The sequence below is a fragment of the Alosa pseudoharengus genome, unplaced genomic scaffold, assembly GCF_046254945.1.
Source record: "Alosa pseudoharengus isolate Yale_2024_CS ecotype anadromous, Long Island Sound unplaced genomic scaffold, YU_APseudo_1.1 YU_APseudo_1.1_scf_9, whole genome shotgun sequence".
NCBI lineage: Eukaryota > Metazoa > Chordata > Actinopteri > Clupeiformes > Clupeidae > Alosa > Alosa pseudoharengus.
Genome location: NW_027468881.1, coordinates 16169291 through 16194906, shown reverse-complemented (window position 1 = coordinate 16194906; position 25616 = coordinate 16169291). Strand labels below are relative to the sequence as shown.

Sequence of the window (25616 nt, the reverse complement as noted above, 5' to 3'; positions counted from 1 at the left end):
TAATAAAGGATGGGGACAGATTACAGAGGTACACTGTACAACCCCCCACTCATTATGAGAACAAGGAGACTCATTTTTCTTTAAAATCTACAATGAAACAACAGGAAGGTCATTGCTCATGAGCTGATTTGGCCACAGATAAAAAGACAGAAACAGATGTAAAGTCTACCATCACCATTATGTTTTATTTACAATATGTAAACAATGGAATCTGTGAGACATAGACAGAAAAAAAACATGCTCACAAGAAATACACAGTCATTAATGTTCTCTTTTTCGGTCTCTGCGATCACGTTCACAACACACAGCATCTGAAGAATCTTTCATAGTGAGTGATGACGGTTCCAAGTCCTCAAACTGATACGGTACCACGTCCATTCATAAAACCGTTATTTTCCATATTTCAAAGAATGTCCACAGGCACTTGGAAGTGCTACTATCATGTATAACTGTATAAAGTCTGTATGTATCTTTTTTTATATGGAGCTATATGTGTGTATAAAAAAATTGTTTCACATTTACATCATTCGATATTTTCTTCATAGTGTGCTGTGAATTCATTGGTAAGGTCCAAAAAAAAACAAAAACTCTTGATTTCGATGTCATCCACAATCCTTGGACAGACGAAGAGGCGTTGGTAATCACCGTCAGCCCAACCATAAAAAAAGTGTCAATATATCGCTGTAGCAATCTTCAGTAAGACGTTTGTAACAGAGCAAGGTGACATACACCAAGATTAAAAATAATAATAATAATAATAATAATAATTATAACAATATATATTTATGTACAGGCCCACAGGCACTGGTGCTGTGATTGAGGGTTAGGACACACTGACACTGGCACTGTCCCGTCCTCTATCTGCCCCAGCAGGTGAGGGGTCTTTGTTTGTCTGGGGGTAGCCGTCCGCAGGTGGAGAGGGCTGGATGTTGGGGGTCTGACCCGTGGATTTGCCTGCTGGCTCTGACGGGGCCTCTGCTTCAGGCTCCTGTTGCGATGCTGTGGCTGTCAGGATGGATAAACAAAAAGAAACATTAGCCTTCATCTGGTCTGGTCTACTGCACTAATCATTAGAGTACATTAGTTCAATTCATTTTAATTCATGCACCATTTTCTCATTTAAATATTCACACTCTTAATGCAATGACGCACTCTTGAGAAACAAGATGTCAGATTGCAAGTTATTATAAAGGTTCCTGTTACAATAGAATAATTGACCGTTAACAACAGTCAGACTTCAAAACACCTTTCCTCAGGTCTAAACAAACAAACAAACAAACTATGGAATGAGCCAATGGATGATTTCAAAAAAGAAGATCACAGTTCAGAGAATGGGATGCTACATAGGACCATGTAAGGGATGAAGTAGAAGTGTGACTATGGGACACAGTCTCATGTCTATGCCCACATCTAACATTTGTATTAATATTAAAAAATCACAAAATACAAAGAAAAAAAAAATCCATGTAACGTCACTGTTGTGGAAACCTCTAAAACGTATTGATTTTATTGGATGCTTTTTTTCTGCCATCAAGAGCACACACTTATTTGTAAGAATGGGGCAGCCGTGACCCACTGGTTAGCACTCTGGACTTGTAACCGGAGGGTTGCCGGTTTGAGCCCCGACCAGTGGGCCGCGGCTGAAGTGCCCTTGAGCAAGGCACCTAACCCCTCACTGCTCCCCGAGCGCCGCTGTTAAAGCAGGCAGCTCACTGCGCCGGGATTAGTGTGTGCTTCACCTCACTGTGTGCTGAGTGTGTGTCACTAATTCACTGATTGGGTTAAATGCAGAGACCAAATTTCCCTCACGGGATCAAAAAAGTATATATACTTATACTTATATACTTAAGAATAGTCGCTCACCAGACTGTGGACCTCAAACAAGTCACAATGTAGATACATGCTGGTATAAGAGTATAGTATACGAGCAAGATAACAAATTACTGTATAACAGCTAGTTTCCTAGGTTTCCTGTGTTATAATAAATGAACATATAAAGAAACATTAACATGTTTAAACATGGAAACTATAAAACTAAAACCTACTAGAAACAATACTAGCCGGATTGGAAGACTGTACCTTTATTTTGCTCTTCCCTGGTGAAGATATTGTTTGTTTTTTGCTTTTGGACTTCTATCGATGGTCTACCGAGTAAAAATGTGTTGACTTTGTTATTGACCCACTTCTATAGTGAAACCATCCAACTAACTTTCAAATGCATAAAAGTATTTTATCTACAGGTTATAAGTTAAACACAAGAACAATTTGTCAAAAATACTGTTTTCAGGGGTCCATGTCAAGAAAGTATTAGCATACTTATCCATCATCACAGGTAAAAGCTGCTACCTGCCTTTTCATACCAGCTAAAGACCATTTACATGACAATTATTGATGGTGTACATTCAAAAACAGTAAAGCATTCTTTGAACTAAACAAAACAATTAGTTAGAAACAATTAGAGAATTGTGTCAACCGTGACATGCAGTACACTAAAGGCGAGGCCTAAACTCTTTAAGAGACATACACCAATGACCTTAGCACAACTGACCAACCATGCCTCCTGGGATCACATACTACCTTAAGTCGCTGTACCTGACTGCGTGCAGGATTTCATGTGCTCGGGCCAGTGGGCCTGCTGGCAGGGGTAGTCGCAGTAGCTGGTGTTCCAGCAGCAGTAGAAGATGGCCTCCTTGCGGCAGTTGGCGCACCACTGCTTCTTCTTGGTCTCGTCCACGGCCTGCTGCTTCTCCACCTCCATCTGCTTCTTCACCTCCGCCACCAGCCGCTCACGCTCCTGCTCCAGGCTCTGACGCATCTCCGCCATGGTCAGCTCTGTGGCGCAACATACACACACACACATGCACACACACATATTTAAATAATGGATGGGATTTTGGATTTAAACACAAGATATTATTACAGAGAAGCTTTGTTCAAACATGTTATGAACACAGCCGTTCTGTGTATGATTTCACACACACACACACACACACACACACACACACTACACTTGCACTGTTATGAGGTGAATTTGGTGTGTATGTGTACTGTCTGTGTTGGCAGTGTGTGCTTCCCATACCCAGGTTGTGCTTCATCTCAGAGAGCTCCTGCTGGTGCAGCCACTGGAGTTTTTCTATCTCTATCCTCAGCCTGCGGATCTGTGCACATGGTTCACAGGGTTCAAAAGGGCAGCAAGTCACACACACACACACGCACACACACACACACACACACACACACACACACACACACACACACACACACACAAAGCCTACTAAAATCTTGTCTCTGTGCTAAGCATCTTCTAAAATAAATTTTTAAACCTGCCTTACACCTGTGCCCTGGTCAAGAGGCTTCTTTGGCAATCACTTTGACAGCCACCAAGAGGCATTGAAACTAGCAAAGGGTTGTTTGAGTGCATAAGGGTCAATATAGAACATTAACCTTGAAGAGCTCATGCATAACTTACAAAAGTGAGTTTTGTCTGAGTGTGGTATTATTCTTACAGATCACTAAAACCGCTACAATTACGCAACGATTACATAAATAGTTTCATTCTGAAAGTGCAGTTCTTTTGAAATCATCCCTGGGACTGACCTCTGCTATAGTGTTGCCAGAGGTGTTTTTGGAGAGGTCCTGATACATTTCTGTCATTGTCCCTTTGATTGTGTCCATTATCTGAAATGAGAATACAGATGAAAAAAACATTAGCTCTTAATCCGATAATACATCATTTTACAGATCAATGGATTGATGTCATTGTGCTATTTTAATGGCAAATAAACAAACAATTCTTGCATTACAATTTTGCATATGTTGAACTTATTTGTTGCAATTAATACAATGCTTATGCAGTAATAGTGGCATTGGTTACAGAAAACAGCATCGTGCAGCAGACCCTCACACTCCTCTCGAGAGCCACATGAGTTTGTGCACCCTATGGCAACCCAAAAGGGTCAAATCACATGTGCTGTGGGAGTTGGCAAGTTGACATACTTTGTTAGTGTATTTGGCGATGTCTGCAGCCACGTCAGCGGAGGCGGTGGGGATGCTGAAATCTCCAGCCATGGAGGACAAGGAGGCCAGAGAAGACCCAGACGTCGATGCACTCTGGGGAGAGTCCTTCACTTGAACTGTTACAGAGGAGGGACAATGGATTATTATAGTGATGTAAAAACCCATCACTGAAAACACACACACTTTAATTTTTACTTTTATTAACATAAACAAAACGCATTATGATGATTACGCAGATGCATATTATGCAGTGTTGTAACACTGCAACTGAATTGACGCCATCAATCTGCAAGCGCAACCCTTAAAAGTAGTATCATAATACGGAACTCTCTGTGCACCTATAGTGTATGGCAAGATAAATATTAAACACATTTTGTAAAAATCACCTTTCAATGCTTGTCTGGTCTGGTATCGTGTGCTGGAGGACTGTGCCTGCGCTGCTGATGTGCCTTGCGTCTGCACCTGCACCTGTGTTTGCGGCTGCGGCTGCTGCGACTGCGTCTGCGTCTGCGCCTGCGCAGCTGGCTGTGTGGACTGCGTCTGCTGCTGCTGCCGCTGCACTTTCTGCATGTGCCACTTCTGCGAGGACGTCTGGAACTTAGCAGGATTGGTGGCAGGATTCCACACGACCGCGCGCGGCTGAATGGCCTGAGCGGCGGCGGTGGCGGCCGCCGCATTGTCTTTGGGCAGCAGGGGGCGCTGCTTCTTCACTGCGTTGGAGGAAGAGGAAGAGGAAGAGGAGGAGGAGGAGACAGCGGTGGATGAGGAAGGCACTGTGGACGGAATGGCAGCTGGAGATGTGGAAGAGGTGGTGGAGGTGGCTCCAGGGACCACAGTTGAAGAGGTCAAGGTCGGAAAGGACCCCACATTCAGGGGGACACCCACAGCTGGGTGGGGAGAGTCTTTGATGCTAGTGTTGGTGGTACTGGAAGTGCTATCCGCAGAGGAGGAGGAGGAGGAGGAGGCTGCTGTGTTGCTGGAGGAAGGAGCTTTACCTGGATGGAGATGAAAAGTAACAAAACCCAGATGATGTACCTACAGCGTATGCATAGTGATCCTAGCATGCTTCATGATGCATCAGGCCTCACTAGGAGGGGAGAAGCACAATCAAACAAAACCACATGCAAATGACACACTGTTATGATAAAATGCAGCCATACTAACCACACGCGACCATAGTAAACCACATACCCAAATCAGGCTATGCTTTAAATCTATGCACACACGTATGATATCCAGTGCCTGGTTTCCTCTGAACAGTCCTTGCCTGATGTTACATGTTCTCGCCATTATATAGTATCAAGAGAGTGAAGTGACTGGTTTTACCCTCCGTTTTGATGGCTGGTGGCTCCTTGGTTGCTGCTACGGGGACGGATGTGGGCTCCTTCTTGGGCCGTTTCCGGTCTCGGCCCATCTCCTCCCCGAGGTCGATCACCAGCTCCCTCTCGGAGTCCGAGTCCATGTCTGCGTCCGTGCCAGGCCTGGCCCTCGGCTCCTCCTTCACCTGCTTCACCTGCTGCTGCTGCTGAGGCGCCCGAGGTTTCTCCTGAGCATCCTTCTCCACGCTGTTGTGTTTGTCCTTCGCCGGCCCCGGGCCATCGGGGGCGCCGCCTTTGTCCCGGCCCGCCGCCGTCGCCCCAGGAAGCCCTCCGTTCTTCTCGGGTCTCTCCGCCGAGGCGATGTGGGTTCTCTTTCTGGACTCTCGGTCGGCCCTCTCCTTGTCCTTGTCCTGGTTGTGGTTCTTGGGCTTCTGCTCCTCGTCGCTGAGGTACTCGCTGTCGCTGGAGTCTGACTTGTCCGAGTCCTCAGAGTCACTGTGCTCCACATGCCGGTACACGTCCTCAGAGAGCTCATCAATACCTGTGACAGGGATGATTTCACAACTGAGGCACATGACATCTGCTATACATGTAGAAATAGCAATATTACATTTACATGTATTCATTTAGCAAAGCATTTTCTCTCCATCTCAAATGACTTGCAACAGCAACGGTTAGGTACACACATCTTTCCAACAGAATATACCTTCTACAGTGCCTTCCAGGGTACTGTACCCATGAGTTTTAGTACAGTATAATAGTTCACCAGTGCTACATTGTAAACTTAAAGGTGCATTCAGGGATTTTACATGATTTCAAGCCCATAACATTTTTTGTCACATTCAGCAATCATCTCCTCATGACGACTAGCTGCCCATTCTGTGAGTACACTGTAAAAAAAACCTAGTCTCTGTAGGCAGCCCAGGCTCCGAAAACTAGAAATAAACAAAGTGGGGGCAGTCTGTCCCCCAAACAAATACAAAACCATGCGTGGAATTTCTCTGGGAATACTGAAGGTAGGGGTGAGATACCTCTCGGGCAGGCATGTTTTGTTTGGTCCTTGGTTAAAATATACCGGTAATGTTTTTTGCACGAAAGTGTCAGCTAATACATTTAAACATAAGCATAAACACAAGCAAATGCGACTTCCTGCTAAATCCCTGACTGCACCTTTTACTAACTTGCAAAACTGTTTCAGTGTTGGTCTGTATACTTGTGATGTGAATGAAAGCTTTTGATTATTTACCAAGCTGGGCCTTGCAGCTCTCAATGGTCTTGTCCAGACTACGGATGGGTCTCTTTGCAGAGGTGAGGAGCACTGATGCCCCCGACTGCTGCTGCTGCTGTTGCTGTACCGTTTCACTGAGCTCTTTCAGGTCCATCTCCGCTTTGATCCGATCTGCCAAAAGACAACACAGAGGATATCTAGCATTGTGTCTGTGCTGCTCCCTACATCGTTTTGTTTTAAAGATCATCTCTACCAGTTCTCTTGACATTTCGAGCTGACTTGTCATTCAGGCACACCAGCATAATGTGACTAACAGGTGTGTAGACTTTCAGGACCCCTCTCAACCACACAGCATTCCTTTCTATTTTCATGTTTCTTGCTGAAATTTGCATTTGACAGTTGGGTGCTACCAGTCATCTTGTTCACGCACTGTACTCTCGGTTCTCTCTTTTGCATACCGCAACTGCACTTTGCTTTTCTTCACAACACTGTACCCACGGAAACCCTCTGGTGGTTCCAAAGGTAGTAGAATCTGTGGTTCTAGTTTCCAAGGTTTCCCTGGCAACAATGATTGATAACACAGTGAAGGAAAAACAATCCTGATCTTGAGTTAGTCAACGGGGCATAAGCACTTGCTAGTGAAACCTATTTGTTGCGCACACAGACTGCTTTGTTGGTGGTTTTGTGTTGTCCTATTTGGTTCGTTGTTGGTATTGGTAGAGGACCCATCATGAGTGTGGAGGGGGCGAGTCTGGAGGTGTTGTGGGCCTAGTTCAGTGAAACGCCTATGCAGGAAGGTGCCTGCTTGATAACCCCAGTGAAATGCTCTTGAAGGCTGTTCTGTTGGTTGTTTTTGTTAGTGATGTGATTTGTTAGTGATTTTGGTTTTGACGGTAAATAGGCTTGGTCGTAGATTGGCCGCTGTGTGAAATCCATTACCTATAGCACAAAGAATTTAACATCTGTCCTGTGTACCGTATATTTGAAATTAAATAGCCCACAACGGAGGTGTGTGTAAAAACACCAAAGAGATTTTGGCCACAACATGATGGTTTTAATCTCTGACGTGGGAGCATGTGTTTTTCCCCCCTCACACACTCTTAATTAAATAAGGATAAACCTGTCGCTAGACTGCTCAGAGAGCCATAATGGCATTTCAAATTAGGTTCACAACCTTAGAGCACCATCCACAATCCCCCTTATCCCAGTGACCTGCCAGATCTGAATAGTGCAGAAACAGCACTACAAACACAGACAGTCCAACCCACAGACTCCTTCCCATTTTATAGTTTTAAAGTAAAACAACTGGTAACACAGTAAAGAAAAAGTAAAGCTTATTTTGTGTCCGAGTTATCACACTTGGGACATACCGGTATGCATGAATACACAAGTGATGGGTTCTTTTCAATCTTAGAGGTCACAGTGAGATGTCAGGTGAGGGGTAGACCAAATAGAGTTGGTAATGCTTTTTGCTTTTCACACTACCACACAAAAACTAAAACCAAAAGATTGGAAACAAAAAAATGTGATTTATCATATGATATTTTCTTTTTTCTACTAAAATATGATCAATAATACATAAGTAGTTCATATTTTCACAACTTTTTGTACGTTCCAGTTATTGATGGATGCATAGGGTTTCCCACATATACACTTTACTTGGGTGGCCCGCCCAGGTATATTAACAGTCGCCCAGGTATAATTAGCAAGGAATTGTAGATACTGTTGATACAGTGTGTTATTTACAGCTTATCACTTTTGCATGTTTGCCTAGAGACCCTTTTTAGCTTGAGGGCTAAAAAATATCTTGAAATGAGCACATTTTTGAGCACATATAAAAATCTAAATAATCTAGACTTTGTTTAACTGAGAGGAAGCTATTTAACATGAAAAGGAAGTGTTGACATCAAAGGCATAACCACACACACAAAAAAAACACTGATATCTTCAGACTGGACAGACACAATGGTTTGCTGCCATTGTAAGTCATTTAAGGTGTTCCAACTGAACTCTGTGTATGTTTACAGACCTCTTCGCTCTCACATACTCTTAATCAAATCAGCATAAATATATCACTGATGCTATCAGACAGCCATAATGACATTAGGTTGGTTCATAACCTCAGAACACCATCCTCAATCTCCCTAATCCCATTAACATCTCAGATCTTACTAGACCTTCAGTGCTTAAAAAAGTCTGCGTTATATGCTGTATATACAGTGAGGGAAATAAGTATCGAACGTGTCAACATTTTTTTTAGTAAGCATTTCCAGTTAGGCTATTCACATGACATTTTCACCAGACATTAGTATTAACTCAGGTAATCCACATGTATTAAAAAAATCCAAAACATTAAAGTCCATAAGTTGAGTTATGTGTAATAAACTGGAATGAGAGTTTCCTTTTCTGTAAGCTTTGGATCATTGTCCTGCTAGAAGGTCTCACCATGCCTCATCCTCATCATCTCATCAAGTCTGCCTGTACCATGAGATGAAAAACAGCCCCACACCATGATGTCTCCCACCTCCAAACCTCACTGTTGGTATAGTATTTTTAGGGTGATTTACAGTGCCATTTCTCCTCCAAACATGGTGTGTAGTATGACATCCAAAAAGTTAAATTTTGCTCTCGTCTGACCAGACTACATTATCTCAGAATTTCATAGGCTTGTCCATATGTTGTGTAGCAAACTTTAAACAAGCTTCGACATGTTTTTCCTCAGTAGTGGAGTTGTGCAGGGTAAGCGTGCACAGAGGACATGGTGGTGGAGTGCATTACCTATGATTTTCTCTGTAACAATTTTACATGCTGCCTCCAAGTCTTTCTAGAGCTCTCTCCAAGTGGTCCTTGGCTCTTAGGCTACTCTTCTGACTATCCTTCTGACTCCCTGATCAGAAATCTTGCAAGGAGATCCTATGCATGGCCGGTTGATGATGCAGTGGTGTTCCTTCCACTTGCAGATAATGGCCCCAATGCTGCTTAATGGAAGATTCTGAAGCCTGTAACCAGTTCCATTGATATGTTTTGCAACAATAAGGTTGCAAATGTCTTGGGAGAGCTCTTTGCTTTTAACCATCTTGAAATGTTTCTTGTGTGACACCTTGGTAATGAAAAACCTTTTTCTTAGCGTGTTCAATACTTTTCATTCCACTTTATAACACATAACTCTGCTTATGGACATTAAATGTTTGGATTTGTTTATATGTGTGGATTACCTGAGTTAATACTAATGTCTGGTGGAAATTTCATGCGAAGTGTCTCACTGGAAGCATACTTGAAAAAAATGTTGGCGCGTTGAATACATATTTGCCCCGCTATATACATATAAAGCCGTGATGGACTCACCCAGATTCAGGTTGAGGATGCTGCCGGTGGAGCCCCGCTCCTGTTTTATGAATGGCGTGGCTGAGCCCTGAGGGGAGAAGGGCTTAGGGCTGTCTGTGCTACTCATCGCACCCATCTTAGAGGCTGGAGATGCTGAGAGTGAAGGAAAGAGGCAAGAATTCAGCCAAGTTGATTACCCACAAGCACACACACACACAGTCATATTTATGCCAAGTGTGGCATGCTGTGTAAGTATTCCACGCTGTGTATAAGTGTTACAAGTTACAAGTAAGAGGGCTTGTTTGTGAATACTGTACACTCACAATCATCAAATCATCAATCATCAGAATGGTAGCATCTGATAATAGTCACCAAGACAGTAAATAGTAATACCATGTAAATACCAATACAAAGTGAAGTATCCTACAAAGTATCCCACCTTGGAAGCAGGGTTGATTTTAGTTTAGTCTCAAGGTTATTTTGTTTGACTTTTCTAAATCAGCACAACCCATGTCTCCTTTCTTAAAACGTAGTAAATACCCGTGTAATCCATGGACTCCTCCCCAGCGCTGTAGTGGTGCATTCGTCCTGCCCTGTCCGACGTTTCCTGCTCCGCGTCCGACCCCGTGTGAACAGACGAGTTGGTGCTCATGGGGGATCTTGGCATGTCCGTCATGGAGATCCGCCGTCCCGTTCCCCCTGACAACATGCTCTTGCCCAGGAGCATCTTGGGGGAGGCCGTCATGTCAAAGTTGAACTTGATCTTCTCCTGCTTCTCCAGTCGGACTGTGCCGGCCCCTGGATTGGCCGGGTCCAGCAGCATCTGGAGCTGGTTGTTGGGTGTGTACGGTGTCCGGAAAGGAGCGTAGTTGAAGACGCCAAACTTCTTGCGGATGTTCTCCACGTACACCTCCATCTCCTGCATGGCGCTGTTGAAGATGCTCTTGGTCTTCTTCACAGAGAAGGGAATCTCTTTGGACATCAGGTAGCAGTTGTTTATAGGGACCCATGCCCTGTAGAAACATAAAAGCGAAAGCGCTTGAGTTTCCTATGGAGGCTGTGGACAATTAAATTTAATTACATTTTACTTACACACACAGTACCATTAACAATGGAAAATTAGATATTGTCTTACAGATACTTCAACATAAAATAAAAATAACGGATGCTGAGTTCAGACCATAGAGATATAAGAAAGTATTCTACAGTCAATGGCTCAGACAAAGAGCTAAGAACTGAAATTGGAGTGGAAATCCGTCTGCTTATTCTGGGGTGGTAGGAGGAATCACCTGTCATGCTGGCCAAAAAAGCGGGCGTCCACCTGTCCATCTTTCTCTCTCAGGGCTTTGGCTGGCCAGAAAGGAAACCCCTTCAGCTTGGCCCAGACTAGGGGGTGAGGCTGGCACTGAGCACCGGAGAAGCAGAGAGGACCCATGATATACCACATGTAAAACACATCATAAATACAGGGAAACTTGTGTATTTGTTCATAAAAACATTATGGACTAGTTTTATTCATTTCATTTTAGGTTTATTTGACATGGACTTTACACATTAATAAACATGAAATATAAATATGCCAGAATAAGCCAAAATGGCTATTTTACAACTGTTGTTGGACTGGGGTTAAAATGTCAGACACACCTAAAATAAAATGCACGTCATGTTAAAAGTAAATGTAAAAGGACACAAAACACATAAAGCAAGCAATAATATAGGTAGCATATATATATTTTTTTTTTTTTAAACAAAAAATGGATGTTGAATATGGATGTCAGCCAAAACATTACGATCATCATTACGGATCAGGCCAGAGGGGTATACTATGGAGCAAATCGAACACAGCTCAGCTTTCTTTGTGCAAGCTAGCTCTACAAACCCTGAAGTAGCGATCTGAAGTCATTGGCAATACAATGGTGGTTATCAGCTCTAAATGTCAAATTAAGGGTCTGGCATAATTCCGCGCCTGCAGTCAGTTCACACAGTGCTGGCTAATTTGTGTCATCAATGTGGCATGTGGTGGCTGCAGTGTGCCTCCAAAATACTGTGTCCGCATGTCAAGAGTGCACAGTCAACGCGTGGCCAACGCAGAACCCCACTCCAGGAGAAGCAACACTAAGAGAACTTTGCTGTATTGTCAGCCTAGTGTGATCTGTACTTGTAGGGAAATACATGCATTTCCACAGTGTCTCATTCTCACCATGTCACTAAATATGGTGAAAACCCAACCATCACCCATCACCCAACATATTCCATGACATCCAGAACAGGCTGCAATAGGCTACTCTGTATTGTTTGTTCTGTGTGGAGTAGTTGGAAAGCTGTGCAGAAATACAAGATGCATAATCCTTGAATCACTGATGGAATGTCTGAGGTTCTAACAATGTTTTGTAAGTAGCATGTTTATATATGTCTGTAATTCAACCAGTTAGCCTATAAGTGCCCAGTGTGTATCAGAGTGCTTGCTGTGTTTATTAAATGGCATAAACGCCCAGATTTACAAGTCTTGTAATCTTCCATCTTACATCAATAAAACGACTTATCAAGGAACCTATTCAAACTATAACCACAAATCAATTAAGTTTGAACTCCCTCTGGTAGCGTCTGGAAAAATAAGCTCACTAGCCAAAGAACAGGGGTAGTTGCAGGCATGCATGTGTTCGATTTGTTTGCTGAAACACGTTCAAAAATCGAGTTTGCCTAGGGTGCATGGCACGCGCAAAGCTTCCAGGTACAGTTAGTTTGTTTTCCAAGATAACTGATTAGACAGTAGGTGGTATTTTGAGCTCTCATTTCAAACAAATCCTGCTCCAGAGCAGGTTAAGTTTGCAGCATAGACTACCATTGGGATCTAGCAAGGTAAAAAAAAAAAAAAGCCACATTTGTGTCATTGGAATCCCTAGCTTTTGGTGCAACATAACCTTGCTAACCCACCAACCTTGCTTCATAGTTTACCCCTCAGTTGTGTTGCCAAATCCACAGGATTTAGGGAACAGGAGGGTCTGAGCAGTCCTGACCTCTAAGCCATGTTCCTGGAACCAATCCTGAACAATGTGTGCAGTGCCAAAGGGGCACACTGTTCAGCAACAATGTTTCTGTGGTCTAAACATGACATCCACATCAATGCTCCCAGCAGAACATTTCCAGTGTATGGTATTGTCCTGTGTAGAAAAAGCTTGTGTCTTTTCCCCAGGGTGCATCCTGGTGCCATCTCTTCCTCAGTGAAGGAAGCAGTGCTGCGCTTTTATTTAGTTTGTTTTTGTGAAATAGCTTCACCTGTAGCACAATATTTCAACAATCTCTTCCTCAGGCACGCATAGTGAACCTGTGTATAGCAGTTCACATGAATTAATCGGACCAGGCAACCTTCTGTCATTGCTTCTGAAGTCGATGTAACCATTATAGGTGCTTTCTATGGTGGACAGAGGTTGATTTGAGCACAATCTATCAACAATCTCTTCCTCAGGCATGCATAGTGAACCTGTGCATAGCAGTTCACATGAATTAATCGGACCAGGCAACCTTCTGCCATTGCTTTTGAAGTCCATATAACCATTATAGGTGCTTTCTATGGTGGACAGAAGTTGATTTGAGCTGTCCAGTCTGCCCATTTTTCCTGACATTCAGCATGTCGACTGGGGGAACAGACTGATCAGCGCTTGTGTACATTCTGGGCATCGACAAGCCAACGAACATTCACTTTATCTGTCAGTGGTCATACTGTTTTGGCTTAGGCGGGGATCACATCAGCCAGCGGCAGCGGCAAATGTAGCGCTCAGAATAAATTGTATCTTGTTCCTAAGCAACACAAACGGTTTGTCAATTGAATACGCTCACGTTACCCTTTGAAAGTTGAACCAAGTTCAATGCTCAGCTTGTTCAATGCTAGCGTTATGCCAGCGTTGCCCCTGTTCTGCTGCCGGAACAATAGGAAACCTGCAGCTTGCCGCTGGCTAATGTGATCCCCGCCTTACTGTTGTGTACTGAGGGAATCACATAGGAGATCATACATGAGGTATATGATCCAAACAAATAAAAGATGACTTACACAAGGCTCACAAAACCAGTTGTCCCTCTTTTGGCAAGCCGATAAGTAGCACTCTGGACAAACTTCGATTTCGTTCATCTGGGGGGGATAAAAAGACAAGGAAAATTGAAAGGAGGTTGTACAGGAGTGACTGACGAGTCTATTTCAGCAGAAAGCAGACTTCATTACATACCTCATGCTCACAGATTTTCACAATCACTTTAGCTGTCGCTGTCAGTTTGTGGTTGCCTGGGGGGGGTTAAAAAACAATTTTAAAAATATTAATTCGAAAAATAGTGCACTACTGTGAATACTGTAAAATATTGCCACTGTATGACAAACAGACCTCCATTGTAAATTATGCAGTTGTGTAGGATCCACTTCACATCGGCCAGGAAGGCCTCTGTGCAGCCATACATCTTCTTCTTTATGTTCTAGAATAGAATCATAACAATCATCAAAGACCGTGTTAACTTATGATTATATGTTTATTACAAGAAGTCTATTCTTTTTGCTGGTTATGTTTGTAAACAGTGAAAACACAATGCTTTAGGCTACTATTGCATGTTGTATTTCCTGTAAAGAGTCTGTGAGAAAGTCTTCAAGAGTGCTCTGCAAGCTAAACAGCCTTGAGTATTAGTAAGAGTTGAGTATTAGTAAGGGTTGCTACCTTTTCTAGTGAGCATATGTCCATTGGGTGGAAGATGTACTCTGCATAATCTGGGTGCTGTTCCAGGGAAACAGGCTTTTGGAATGGCTCTGTCTGCTCACAAACCCAGGCAAAAACATACAATTGTGAGTTTGAGCACACTTCTGACACACAAGCATTATAGACGAAGCACATGTGAAATAAAAGTCAGAAGCACCAGTAAACCTTTACAGACACAGTGACGCACGCACGCACGCACACACACACACACACACTGGCTTAGACAACTACATACATCATTAAAGGGGTTGATGCTGGAGAGCCTACATGATAGATAGAGTTGCAGACTGCTGAGCAGGCATGGCCACTTACCCCCGGCTGCTTCATCTTCTGGAGGGCAAACTTCAGCAGATAAGATAGCTGCTCTAACGTCAGCATGGTCATCGCTTTGCTCTGAGTCTCTATGCACTCGGCCACTGTTATTTTCTGGGGGGGGAATTACAGAGTGTTTACATTGATGACGGTGGAAACATTCGAACATATCACAGCAGGCCATAACTAGTGCACATGTGAGTGAGTATAATGTTGGCCTCACTGTTTATTAAGGAGCACCGCATTTGCATCAAAATCAACTAAGAAGCCACTGAATCACAATGCTACACAGGCTGCTAAAGGCAAAAATCTTAGTATAGCACTAGAAACTGTACCACTTTCTTCAATATGATATGCCCACACTAATAGTAGCATATGCTGGAGCAGCAACATCTTTAGGCAGCTATGAACACCAGCAAATCAGCTAATCCCAGCCCAAAGCGTAACAACACCATGGTTCAACAGATCCTACCATGCTAGTGAGTACAGCACAAATGTGTGTGCTGATTAGCATGGGCAGCCATGGAGCTACAAAGTGTCGGCTAAGTGGTTTTAAGATCTGTGGAACCAATTGGGGCCATTGGTTTTAGGTGGGCTACAGATTTATGGGTCATTTGCAGAGATGTTAGCCCCTAAGCGCATGGCCAGGCTTCTCCACTCCTCTGCTCTCAGCTCACTCCATCTGCCTGGCTAGATGCCAGGACATTGACAAATTTTAGATAGCTAAGCCAGTGTTGTAGCTACAAAACAATGAAGGACAGAGAAGAAGACAATAGAGACAGGAATGGAGACAGTGTTGGGGTGGTAACCGGAAGAATTTCCTGCCATCCAGTAAAGTTTTGAGGCCAGGTTAATAATTATGAACTTAAAAGAACACATGATATTGCGGTTTGTGTAAGTTCTTTGCTACATCCTTCAACAGCCTGGACTGTGCGATCGCACCCCCTCACTCAAACTCACTACAGCCTTGGTAATAACTTGGTAACAACTATAACGACCTGGCATATGAGATGGGTACAGGCTACTGAAGATTTTAAATGAGTGGCTGCAAGGTGTTTAAGTAGCCCCGGATCCCCCCCTAAAATAGGAATCTAAGCTTGAAATCTCCTGGCAATATTTAGTGTCCCACTCTGCCCCTGGATGGAGACTGACCGAATAAGAGGTAGATAAGACATAAAGACACTGTAATGTAGAATGTTTGTGTGTGTGTGTGTGTGTGTGTGTGTGTGTGTGTGTGTTTGCAATGCGTGAAAGTAAGTGCGAGAGAGAGAAAGAGAGAGAGAGAAAGAGAGAGAGCGAGAGAGAGAATAAAACTAAACAACTAAAAAACAGACAATGGATACAATCTAACTGAGTGAGAGCAGGGAGTGAGACTGCCCATGGCCCACTACAACCAGGCACAAGCAGCTGAGCACACGCACACACACACACACACACACACACACAGCCTACACACACACGTGCCGTGGCCAACCACCACACACACGCTACCTCACACTCGGGGCAGAACCAGTCGCCCTCGGGCTCTGCTGCCAGTTTCAGGCACTTGGCGTGGTACACCCGCGGGCAGAGCTCGCAACAGAGCACCTGTCCCTCGCGGTGGCACACCCAGCAGTAGAAGTCGTTGCGGCCGTCCTGTGGTACAACATCAACAGGGTCTGTGGTGAGTGCTGGTTGCTTCACATAGTAAAAGGGACCATGCCTTAGCTCAGACTGAAATGCAGGCGAGAGAGAGACACAAAAGGGGAAAAAAAGGAAGGGTCGGGAATCAAAACACAAGCCACAAACACAGGGGAAGGTGCAGTAGTGAGCCACAGCAGAGGGACTGCCAGGTAAATATCAAATACACACAAGCAAATCAGGGCAGTGAAATAAACGAATACCAAGCATACATGTCACTGCATGGGGGGGATAAGCATCAGAAATCAAAGGGCACAATGACTTAAAAAGGTATTTAAGGTTTAAAGCACAGCAATGATCACAATGGTAAAAAGGCAAAAGCGGTCACACATGTGAAGAATTCACATCTATTAGAATAGGTTAAAAGGTATTCTTGTTGAACCCAGTGTGACCAGGAGTGATCAGTGTGCTAGAGTGCTATGACTGATGTATTGGAGTAGTGACATTTAGAAAGATTACTATGTTCTGTGTTATCCTCTGAACATAAAGAATCACTAAAACGGACAGTTGTCCTAGAAATGGGGAAAGCATCACTGATCACTGAGCAGTGTGACAAATACTTTCAGAGATCAGAGATTTGTGGCAAAACCAGTATGCATAGTTGCCTATTTTTTTATAAATTAAACCACATTGATTGTTTTGCAAGCAATGAGTTTCAGATTGTTCTAGCGTCTGATTGAAGAAATACACAAGGGGAACACAAGGAGCAGCAACACTTCAATCATTTAGAGTTAATATTAAATATTTAAGAGTGCATTTCATGATAGTAAGAAAACAATAGTTTTTAATTAGGCTACTTGGACAAATGCATTGTTATAAATGTGTAAGCTTAAACATTGAACACATTATATTGATTTCATGGTTTTAAGATAGTGAGCGTGATGTGTCACATATAAGAACAAGGAGCAATAACTTGATTAATAAAAAAAACAATTACTATTACATTATATTGTTTGTGGATGTTCCAGCCACAAGTTATGATTCTGACACCCATTGACAGTTCAATTAAATGAAACCCATTAACAATGACCATTAGGTTTACACATGCATTTCTCACAAGTGCACTTATCAAAGAATGTGAGATTTATTTAAAAGGTGATACTGGTGCTTGCGATAGCCTACTGGGTGGTTGGTGAGAGTAGCATTTGCCAACCACACCACAGTGAGTCATACTCTACGGAGAGCCTACCTGGTCTTTGTTGCTGTGGATGAGGCCTGGCTTCTTCTTCTTTTTAATGGGACTGGGGGAGGTGCTGGACGGAGAGTGTCCGTTGGAGGAGTGAGGGGGGCTGGGCAGCTTGCGCTTCTGCGCTGCCAGGGCCTTCTCAGCTGACCCTGGGTCCGACACTGGTGGCAGGACAGAGAATGGAGCAGGTGGGGGAAGAGGAGAATGAGCCACCAGGATTGATGTTTTTAGAATCAGTTTTAAAAATGTGGTAAGACTACACATGAAATACTGGCATTCGGTTTCTAGGCCGGCATTCGGTTTCTAGGCCGTGTACAGTAGGCTATGTCCATAATTGAAAAGGTATCAGGTCATAAGACATGGAGGACTGTTTGGGGGAAATTTAAGTTGAATTGGTAGGTAGGCCTATGGAATAACCCATGCTATGTCATTATGAAAAACATGAGCAGCATTTTTCGTGTGAACAGTACAAAGTAGGCCTAAGTGAAGCAGTACAATCACTGACAACTGCAACACTCCAAATTGTCCTCCTCTCAAAGATCTTCAACCATCTCTGCTCAATGATGATTCAAATGAGCTAGCTACGGCTGTGGGTGCACATGCCATCATACAAGCGTCCAGGCTACCGGCTAACTACACGCAACTTATACTTAAATTCACGACAAAAATCACACCGAAATGTTTCCCCTCTGTATCAGAAAACAAAAAGTATCGGCTACACGACAACATAATAATATTTGAATTGACTATATTGATACTTAAGAATTAGACAGCCTGGCAAACGTGATGTGACTATATTCGTGTTTTTGTTTTGTTTTTCCCATTTACTTCTTTCACTTCCTTAGTAATCATAATCCTACAGATGCCGGTTAGGGTCAAACAGTATGTTTTAGCAAATTTGGCCCATAGTGGTGATGGGATCATGAGGCCAGGTTTCAGGGAGGAAAGGAGGTTGTTTAGGCCAGTAGTGGAACTGTTTTACTGCTTGTCAAAGTAGCATTTTCTGAAAAACAATATTATTTTAGTAGGCCTACTATAGACCTGTTTATGGCTGTTTTTTTGCATCTTAGTAATAAATAGGAATAATAAACCACCTTCGCATATGCTAATGTGCACCTAAAAATTGAAACCCCAACTGACTATCCAGCATGCATCCAGGCAAATGTATTAACAGCAGTTAGCAGTTAGTTAGAGGGGGAAAGACAGGATTGGTATCGGCAGATACTCCAGGGTGTCCGATATCAGACATGGGCTAAAACAAAGTGGGCCACCCCTGAATATAGAAGTCTAACATCCACACCACTGGCAATGGCAAAGTAATAAGACCAGTTTAAGGCTAAGTAAAAAAAAAAACTCAACCCATTAATTACTGTTGGTCATTGATAACTACAACACCAGGCCATAGTTCTTTAGTGATCATTAAAGGTTGTATCAGCGATGGCGGGGTAACGTCACTTCTGTTGACGTTCAAACAAAACAGCTATAGCTCGCTTCTCCCTCCCCCTCCCTCCCGTGCAATTGAAACTCTCCTGAACGCGCATCTCGTGTGTGCAGATCTCGGAGCCTAGGCTGCCTACAGAGACACGTTTTTTTATTCATACATAATTAGTGTGGTTCAGTGTATTGCTTATTATAACAACATCATAGCTCTGGACCTGCAGTTGCTACTCTGGATCTGTTATCCAACCAACAATCCAGTAATCACTTGCTAATACCGAAGATGCACGATAAGCATCTTATCATGGGAGATGTTTTCATGCTCTCACCACAACAACAAAGTGACTAAGAACCCCATAGGCCTCTTACCTTTGGGTTGCATGGACATGTCCATCCCTTCAATCACATCTGGCCCCGTCTTTATCTCCTCCTCAGCCAAACTGCAACATAGAAACACAGAGAGAGAGAGAAGGAGAAAGTCAAATCTGAGATTCTGCTGTAGCACATCAGTTAAGTGGTAAACAAGAGTGACGCAAACGCCGGCCAACTCCCACACAGGAGAGTGTCTCCAGAGTTTTCTACTTGTTTACAGCTTCTACTGCAGCATCCCTCTGACCCCCTCAGATAGTGAAGGTGCATGGAAACTGAGGGACTCCATTGAACGCTTTTGGTGGCATTTTCAGTGGGCAAGAAAAAAAAAATCAAAACATGAAAGCCCCCCAGAATGCTTGAATTGTCATCTTTCTATTTCTAAGGCTGATTATTTTTGTTCCATAGTGTGCAAGTGGAGTAAATCCCAAGACAATAGGTCCTTGACTACGCAGCGCGCAAACTCCACCACAGTGAAGCCAATAACCTTAGGAGACTTAGTGTTTTCCAGTGACTGAGGTGAAACGAGACCTGTGAACCTGGCCACCTTTTATCATTCTTCTGCCTTCCTGTTCACTGTCTGTCTGCCAGTGTCCCCATATGAGACTACAAACAAACACACCAAGTACCCAGTGAGTTATTGATCTTGTTGAATAGATCTGAAATAGATAGAAGGCTGAATAGATCTGCCATCACCTCCCCCATCTCTTCATGTCTCTGCTCCCATGTGGTGCTTCCAAAGGCTTCTCACTCAGGCCTACTCCGAAATTCCCAATAGGAAAATCCCCTCAATAGAGAAAGGCATGCGATTTCTCAAGAGCCTGGTTAATATAAGCCATTAAGCACTGTACAATATTACTCACATATACTTCCCCATATTTCTTTCCAGTTAATCTCAATCACAATGAGTCTTCATCTCTGTCATCTCTCGACTTGGGTAGGAAGACGACTTATAGAATATTTATGTTAAACTACACCATTCAATGAAAGAATCCTCATCAAAAACAAGCAGATTAACATCCATTCAGAACCTACGCAATAAAGCCCAAATGTAACTGCTCCAATTCCTCGAGATTTGCCCTTAACACCGGTGCCTTTGAAAAGACAAATGGGGTGGAGGAGGAGGAGAGGAAAGAGGGAGGCTCTTTTTTCCAATGAATGACGCTCTGTGAGTGCTCCGTCCCTCCTCCTCCTCCACCACCTCCTCCCTTCTGCTCAGGTCGCTCTCACACACCCCTCTCTTACTCATTCAGCCCTGCTGCAGGTCGCCCGACAGGTTAGTCTAATTCCAGATTAGCCACAGAGATATAGCGGAAGCAGAGATGTCTTTTGTCCTAGCAGGCCAAACCCTTTAGCATGGCTTTCCACCTTATCATTCATACGGCAATAAACATTTATCTTCAAAATAAGCATGTCATAATGCAAGCTTGACTAAAGTCTTTAAGGGCTTCCCACCTCCACCATACCTCTAGGCATGATCTACCAGGTTCAAAGGTCATATTGGAACAAAAGGCAATCTTGGCAAAATACCTCCAAAGCACTTCAATGCTTGTTTGATTACTGTGTTGAGGAAATCACAGTCATGAGAGCTTAATGATTAAAATGAAGGCCTGTTACGACACAATACGGCCATAGCTAGCAGACAGGGCTACAAAATCTCTGAACAGTACCAGCCAAAGCACACAATTAACTTCAATCACCATACGGTGCCGGCAAATCCAGTGACGCACACATCCATGCAAACACATAAATAGCAGATTAAACTGACCCAAGCAACCATTAGATGCCCCCTAAAATAGCACACGTCTGTGATGCCCCCTTTAACTTATATAACCAGGGAGGGTACAGCTCCTTTGGCCTCTGCTTGTAGTGTTATAGGAATAACACCAGAGACACTTCAGGCCAACAGTCCTTGTCAACATGTGGTTCCAATAATATCAGGCTGACGAGGAAGAGGAGAAAGAACCTATGATTAACGTCACCAGTCACTTTGGAGTCTAATATGTAGACAAAGAAGATGAATCTATGCACACTCGGAAATGTTGTCCTGAGAACTCACATTGTGTGCTTGTACATGTGAGCTGAAGTGAAAAATGGAGCATGCCAAATGCAGAGCGGCCTTCCTCACTCCCTTGTTTCACTTGTGTAGGAGACGGTCACTGAGTTTCACTGCTTCAGCATGGAGAAAAGATGGCGGATGGTTTCCCCAGAGGACAGTGTAGATCAGGAAGAGAGGAAAAAAAGAACACACCATCGTAGAACAGTCAGTTTTCAAGTGATCACCAACATGTGTCCGAGGATCATGGGACTGGACTCTCCTTAAGGACATGGGGCAATCCTTTGGTGGGGAAAAAAGCAAACAGCACCGTGTGGATTAATCCGATTCATTGAACTGTATAGAACCTCAACCTCCACACACCCAGGGAGACAGAGAGAGAGAAAAATGAGTGTCACCACAACAACAAAAAAGCAGGTTGGAGATAATACCATACACACCAACCACAGCACATACAAACCACAGTCAGGGTGAACTGCAGGGTTGTTTTTCCCCCTGTCTTTCTCTTTCACTTGCTCTCTCGCCCTCCCCTCTCTCCCGCTCTCTATCTCTCTTTTCTGTGCTCCTCACAGGAAATGAAAACCATAGCTTCCCCTCCCCCACTCTGCACACAAACCACCCCCTCCCTTCCTCCCTCCCCTGCGGGCTATAGACGCGGGCTCTGGCACGTCCATGGCAGAGGATCAGGAGGCCTGCAGAGCTTTCCGTTAACAGGGGCGAGAACGGGGGGGGGGGGGGGTGTGGAGAGAGAGAAAATGAGAGAGAGAGAGGGAAGACACTTAGCCATTTCCACCGTTTTAAATTCCCACAAGACTAACTGAAGAGAAGGAGGAGAACACAAGAAATTTGGAATACTATGACCGCATGGTATGCGCACGAGCAAACGAGAAAATGATATTCCCTTTCAGCTCGGCTAGATGTTATCTTTTATATGATGTTGCAAACAGGAATGGATCCATCTTGGCTTTCCAGCTGGCTGGTTTTGTTGATGGGGAAAACACATGCCCCTATGACCTGAAAGACAGTATGACTATGGTTTGCCCGAAACCAACATCAAGCTTACAACACTTGAGATAGATGAAAGATCTGATGTTGGACTACACCGCAGTTTGTGGAGTCCAACCTTCATTTGAATAACATACAAGTACAGACATAGATCCATAAAAAACAAATGTATTCAGGGCTATTCTTAATTTATCATCCCCCCCCCACCACCACCAATCCCTGCCCATATCAAAAGTATTATATGTAATGCAGAAAATGGACAGCGTACCTTCTCATAAAGCACTGAATATGTAAGGCAATTCTTCAAGCTTGGCCTTTACATTTAGTTGGAGGGGATGAAACAAAGATGGCTGTGGAATTTTCCAGAAGGCCCTTGCTCATACTGCTACCCTCACTGTGCTTGTCAGTCTTTAACCTCAGCTGCCATTGTGATTGGCTGGAGAGCATACACAGAGGAACCTGATTGGTTGGCTGAGCAGTGCCACATAGCACAGTCATTTTTTGCCCTCTCTCTCTCTCTCTCTCCCTCACAAAAACATTTTGCTGCAATGCAGTGATTTTTATTCATGTTAAATTGAAGTCATACTCATTTTGATACAGTCTCTCTGAAAAAAAGACTTGATAGGTTTATCACTGATAGTAAAATGGTATTACCAGTTTCTGACAAAGCACACCACAAAGACTTGGGCTTAATGTGTAAACCCTGAATGCCCTTCTATCCATTCTGAGGACACTGCAATCTGATTTAACCTGAGTTATGACATTCATAAAAATGAAAATGTCCACTCCAGATGCCTCTCTGGCACAACAGAACCCTCATCTACCTAAATATTCCCTGAGGCAGCCATATGAAAACATCAAGCAGTTTTACCCTTCACCGACTAAACCAAACGATTTTGTGTCGTGTGAATTATTTCTCTGATAGCTAAGATAGCAATTACATTCCAGAGCCCAGGGAATGCAGTTTTGTGTGCATGTTGTATGGGTGAGCAGTTGAGTCCCCACCACCACCACCACCACAAGCTGTGTCGGAGATAAAAAAAATTATGTGATGCAATTCTCTTAATATATCACATGTGCTTTTAGTACCATGATCAGCTGCTACGGACTTCAGCTTGATCGCAGTTCATAATGTCTTCAATATGCATAGGCAAATGTATTGAATAAATGCAGGTCTGACTCAAAATCTTGTAGCATTTATGTAAATATAAGATATTAAGGAGGGGATTTCTGCATTGGCCTCAGTGCGGTTGTCTCTTAGTAGGTAGTTATTTCAAGGGGATTTCCAAAGCAGTGAGAGTCTGAACATGGCAAAGCTGGAATACAAATGAAGCAAGAAAGAGTGGAAGAGGGACATACCAGGAAAAAAACACTGTGCCTATACTCTGGTATAAATACAGTTTCATCATTTCTACGTGGACACAATGGAAAAAATGGTTAAAAATGGAAGGTTAGTTTTCAAAAATGATTTCACTGTGTGTTTACTGAAATTCTCAAAATAGCAGATTCCTCCTGTTGACTGCAGAGAGGGTCGAACACGAGGTGCTCTGCTCGAGGGAATGTTCCCAGCACTTCCAAGATGGCCACGGATGTTTCAGTTGTGTGTATGTATGTGTGCCGGGAGGGGGGAGGCTCTAGTTACAGAGGTCTGCTTTAATCCACACAGTGTTAGGTAAAACGAGCTTGATTACCAGGGAAGCCCAACATCTCAAGAAACCCTCAACCAGCCTCCTCTCCCATGAGGCAGCACTGGCAGGCAGTAATGAGGTGACAAAAATGGTTGGAAAAAATAACCATACCAGTTAAGGGAGTGATTTGTGCTTGTGCCTGGTGGGGTGTACGAGATGTGATGGAAAGGTAAGATGGAAGAAGATGGGCCTGAAAAACAACAGGGTGACAGAACATTCCAGTAAAGGATGATTTCAATCTTAAATCATTTAGTCTTCAAGTAGAAATATGTACAGGTTTTTTTTTTTTTTAAAGCAAAACATGAAATTGCAACCACACACACCTTGTTCATTTCCCCACTCATCCCTCCATGTAAATATACTGTCCATTGAGTCAGACCTCCTACTGAGCTTCAACAGCTGCATCTGTTATCCTGCCTCCATTTTCCCCCCAGCCTGGCTTGTGACATAGCCAGACAATGAAGCAAGCAATCAGCTTACAAAAGAGGTACACCACCCAACCCCCATCCCATCTCTCGAAAACCAATTTCCCCAACCCCCTCCCCCCTTTTTTAAAGAGAGAGAGAGAGAGAGAGAGAGAGAGAGAGAGAGAGAGAGAGAGAAAGAAAGAACACAAAAAGTGCCCTGGTTATATATCAGAGTTGTAAAGACAAGAAAAGAAAACAGACTAGTTGGAAAAATGATTTGCCACGGTCACCTCAACATTCAGGCTGAGTGGCCAGTCTGTGCGTCCGACTCCCCTGTACAGTGTGAAGGCCATAGGGCTGAAGCCCCCTGAGCCGGCCTTAACCTCTACTTGGCCCCCCTCGCCCTCAGCCCTGGCTAGTGAGTAGAGAGGCCTGCCTGGAGCTGAGGCCTTCCTTCCCTCCCTCCCCCTCCTTCAGCAAGCCCAACTGAAAAAACTCACAGGATTTCAGCATGGACTTGACAGAACAAACAGCAAACAGGAAGGCAGAAAGACAAAGAGGAAGAAAGCATAAAGGTATAAAATGAAAAAACAAAGATCAACCTTACCTCTGTGGATGCATGGCTGACACTGTTTTATGTCAATACTAAAAAAAAACATGGAGGACAGTCTCAGTCTTTAGACGAGGGAGGGCTAAGCACTTCAAGCTGTGTGATCGGGGCCTGTGTGATCGTAGCTCGGCCGTGACTGGCTCCTCTTTCACAGGCGGCATGTAAGGCCGCAGCTGATTGGCTGAAATATTTCCTGAGTAATTATCTTTGTTCACTGCTGGCAGGGGCAGCTCGGAGAGCAA

At 43.7% G+C, this 25616-nt stretch overlaps 1 protein-coding gene across 10 annotated transcripts; it reads right to left on the bottom strand.

The window, feature by feature from the left end:
• Nucleotides 1-159: 159 nt before the first annotated feature.
• Nucleotides 160-25488, bottom strand: LOC143114636 (MYND-type zinc finger-containing chromatin reader ZMYND8-like). Of its 10 annotated transcripts, none has more exons than XR_012984970.1 (21): nucleotides 21668-22294; nucleotides 19609-19679; nucleotides 17806-17963; nucleotides 16428-16649; nucleotides 14937-15050; nucleotides 14586-14678; nucleotides 14262-14349; nucleotides 14109-14164; nucleotides 13937-14014; nucleotides 11178-11293; nucleotides 10429-10901; nucleotides 9910-10041; nucleotides 6583-6735; nucleotides 5344-5877; nucleotides 4404-5012; nucleotides 3997-4133; nucleotides 3598-3678; nucleotides 3080-3158; nucleotides 2593-2832; nucleotides 2080-2144; nucleotides 920-1005 (listed from the first exon to the last, which is right to left on the bottom strand). XR_012984970.1 is itself a non-coding variant. In XM_076276332.1 (20 exons), exons 1-20 carry the CDS (start codon nucleotides 25383-25385, stop codon nucleotides 824-826), a joined length of 3630 nt encoding a protein of 1209 aa, XP_076132447.1. In that variant the 5' UTR covers nucleotides 25386-25488; the 3' UTR covers nucleotides 160-823. The 10 variants fall into 10 exon arrangements, 8 of the variants coding, with proteins under 8 accessions (XP_076132447.1, XP_076132453.1, XP_076132449.1 ...); XR_012984969.1 differs by having other exon boundaries at nucleotides 2578-2832; nucleotides 21668-22293; XM_076276332.1 differs by lacking the exons at nucleotides 2080-2144; nucleotides 21668-22294 and adding an exon at nucleotides 25372-25488 and having other exon boundaries at nucleotides 160-1005.
• Between the last annotated feature and the right edge of the window lie 128 nt (nucleotides 25489-25616).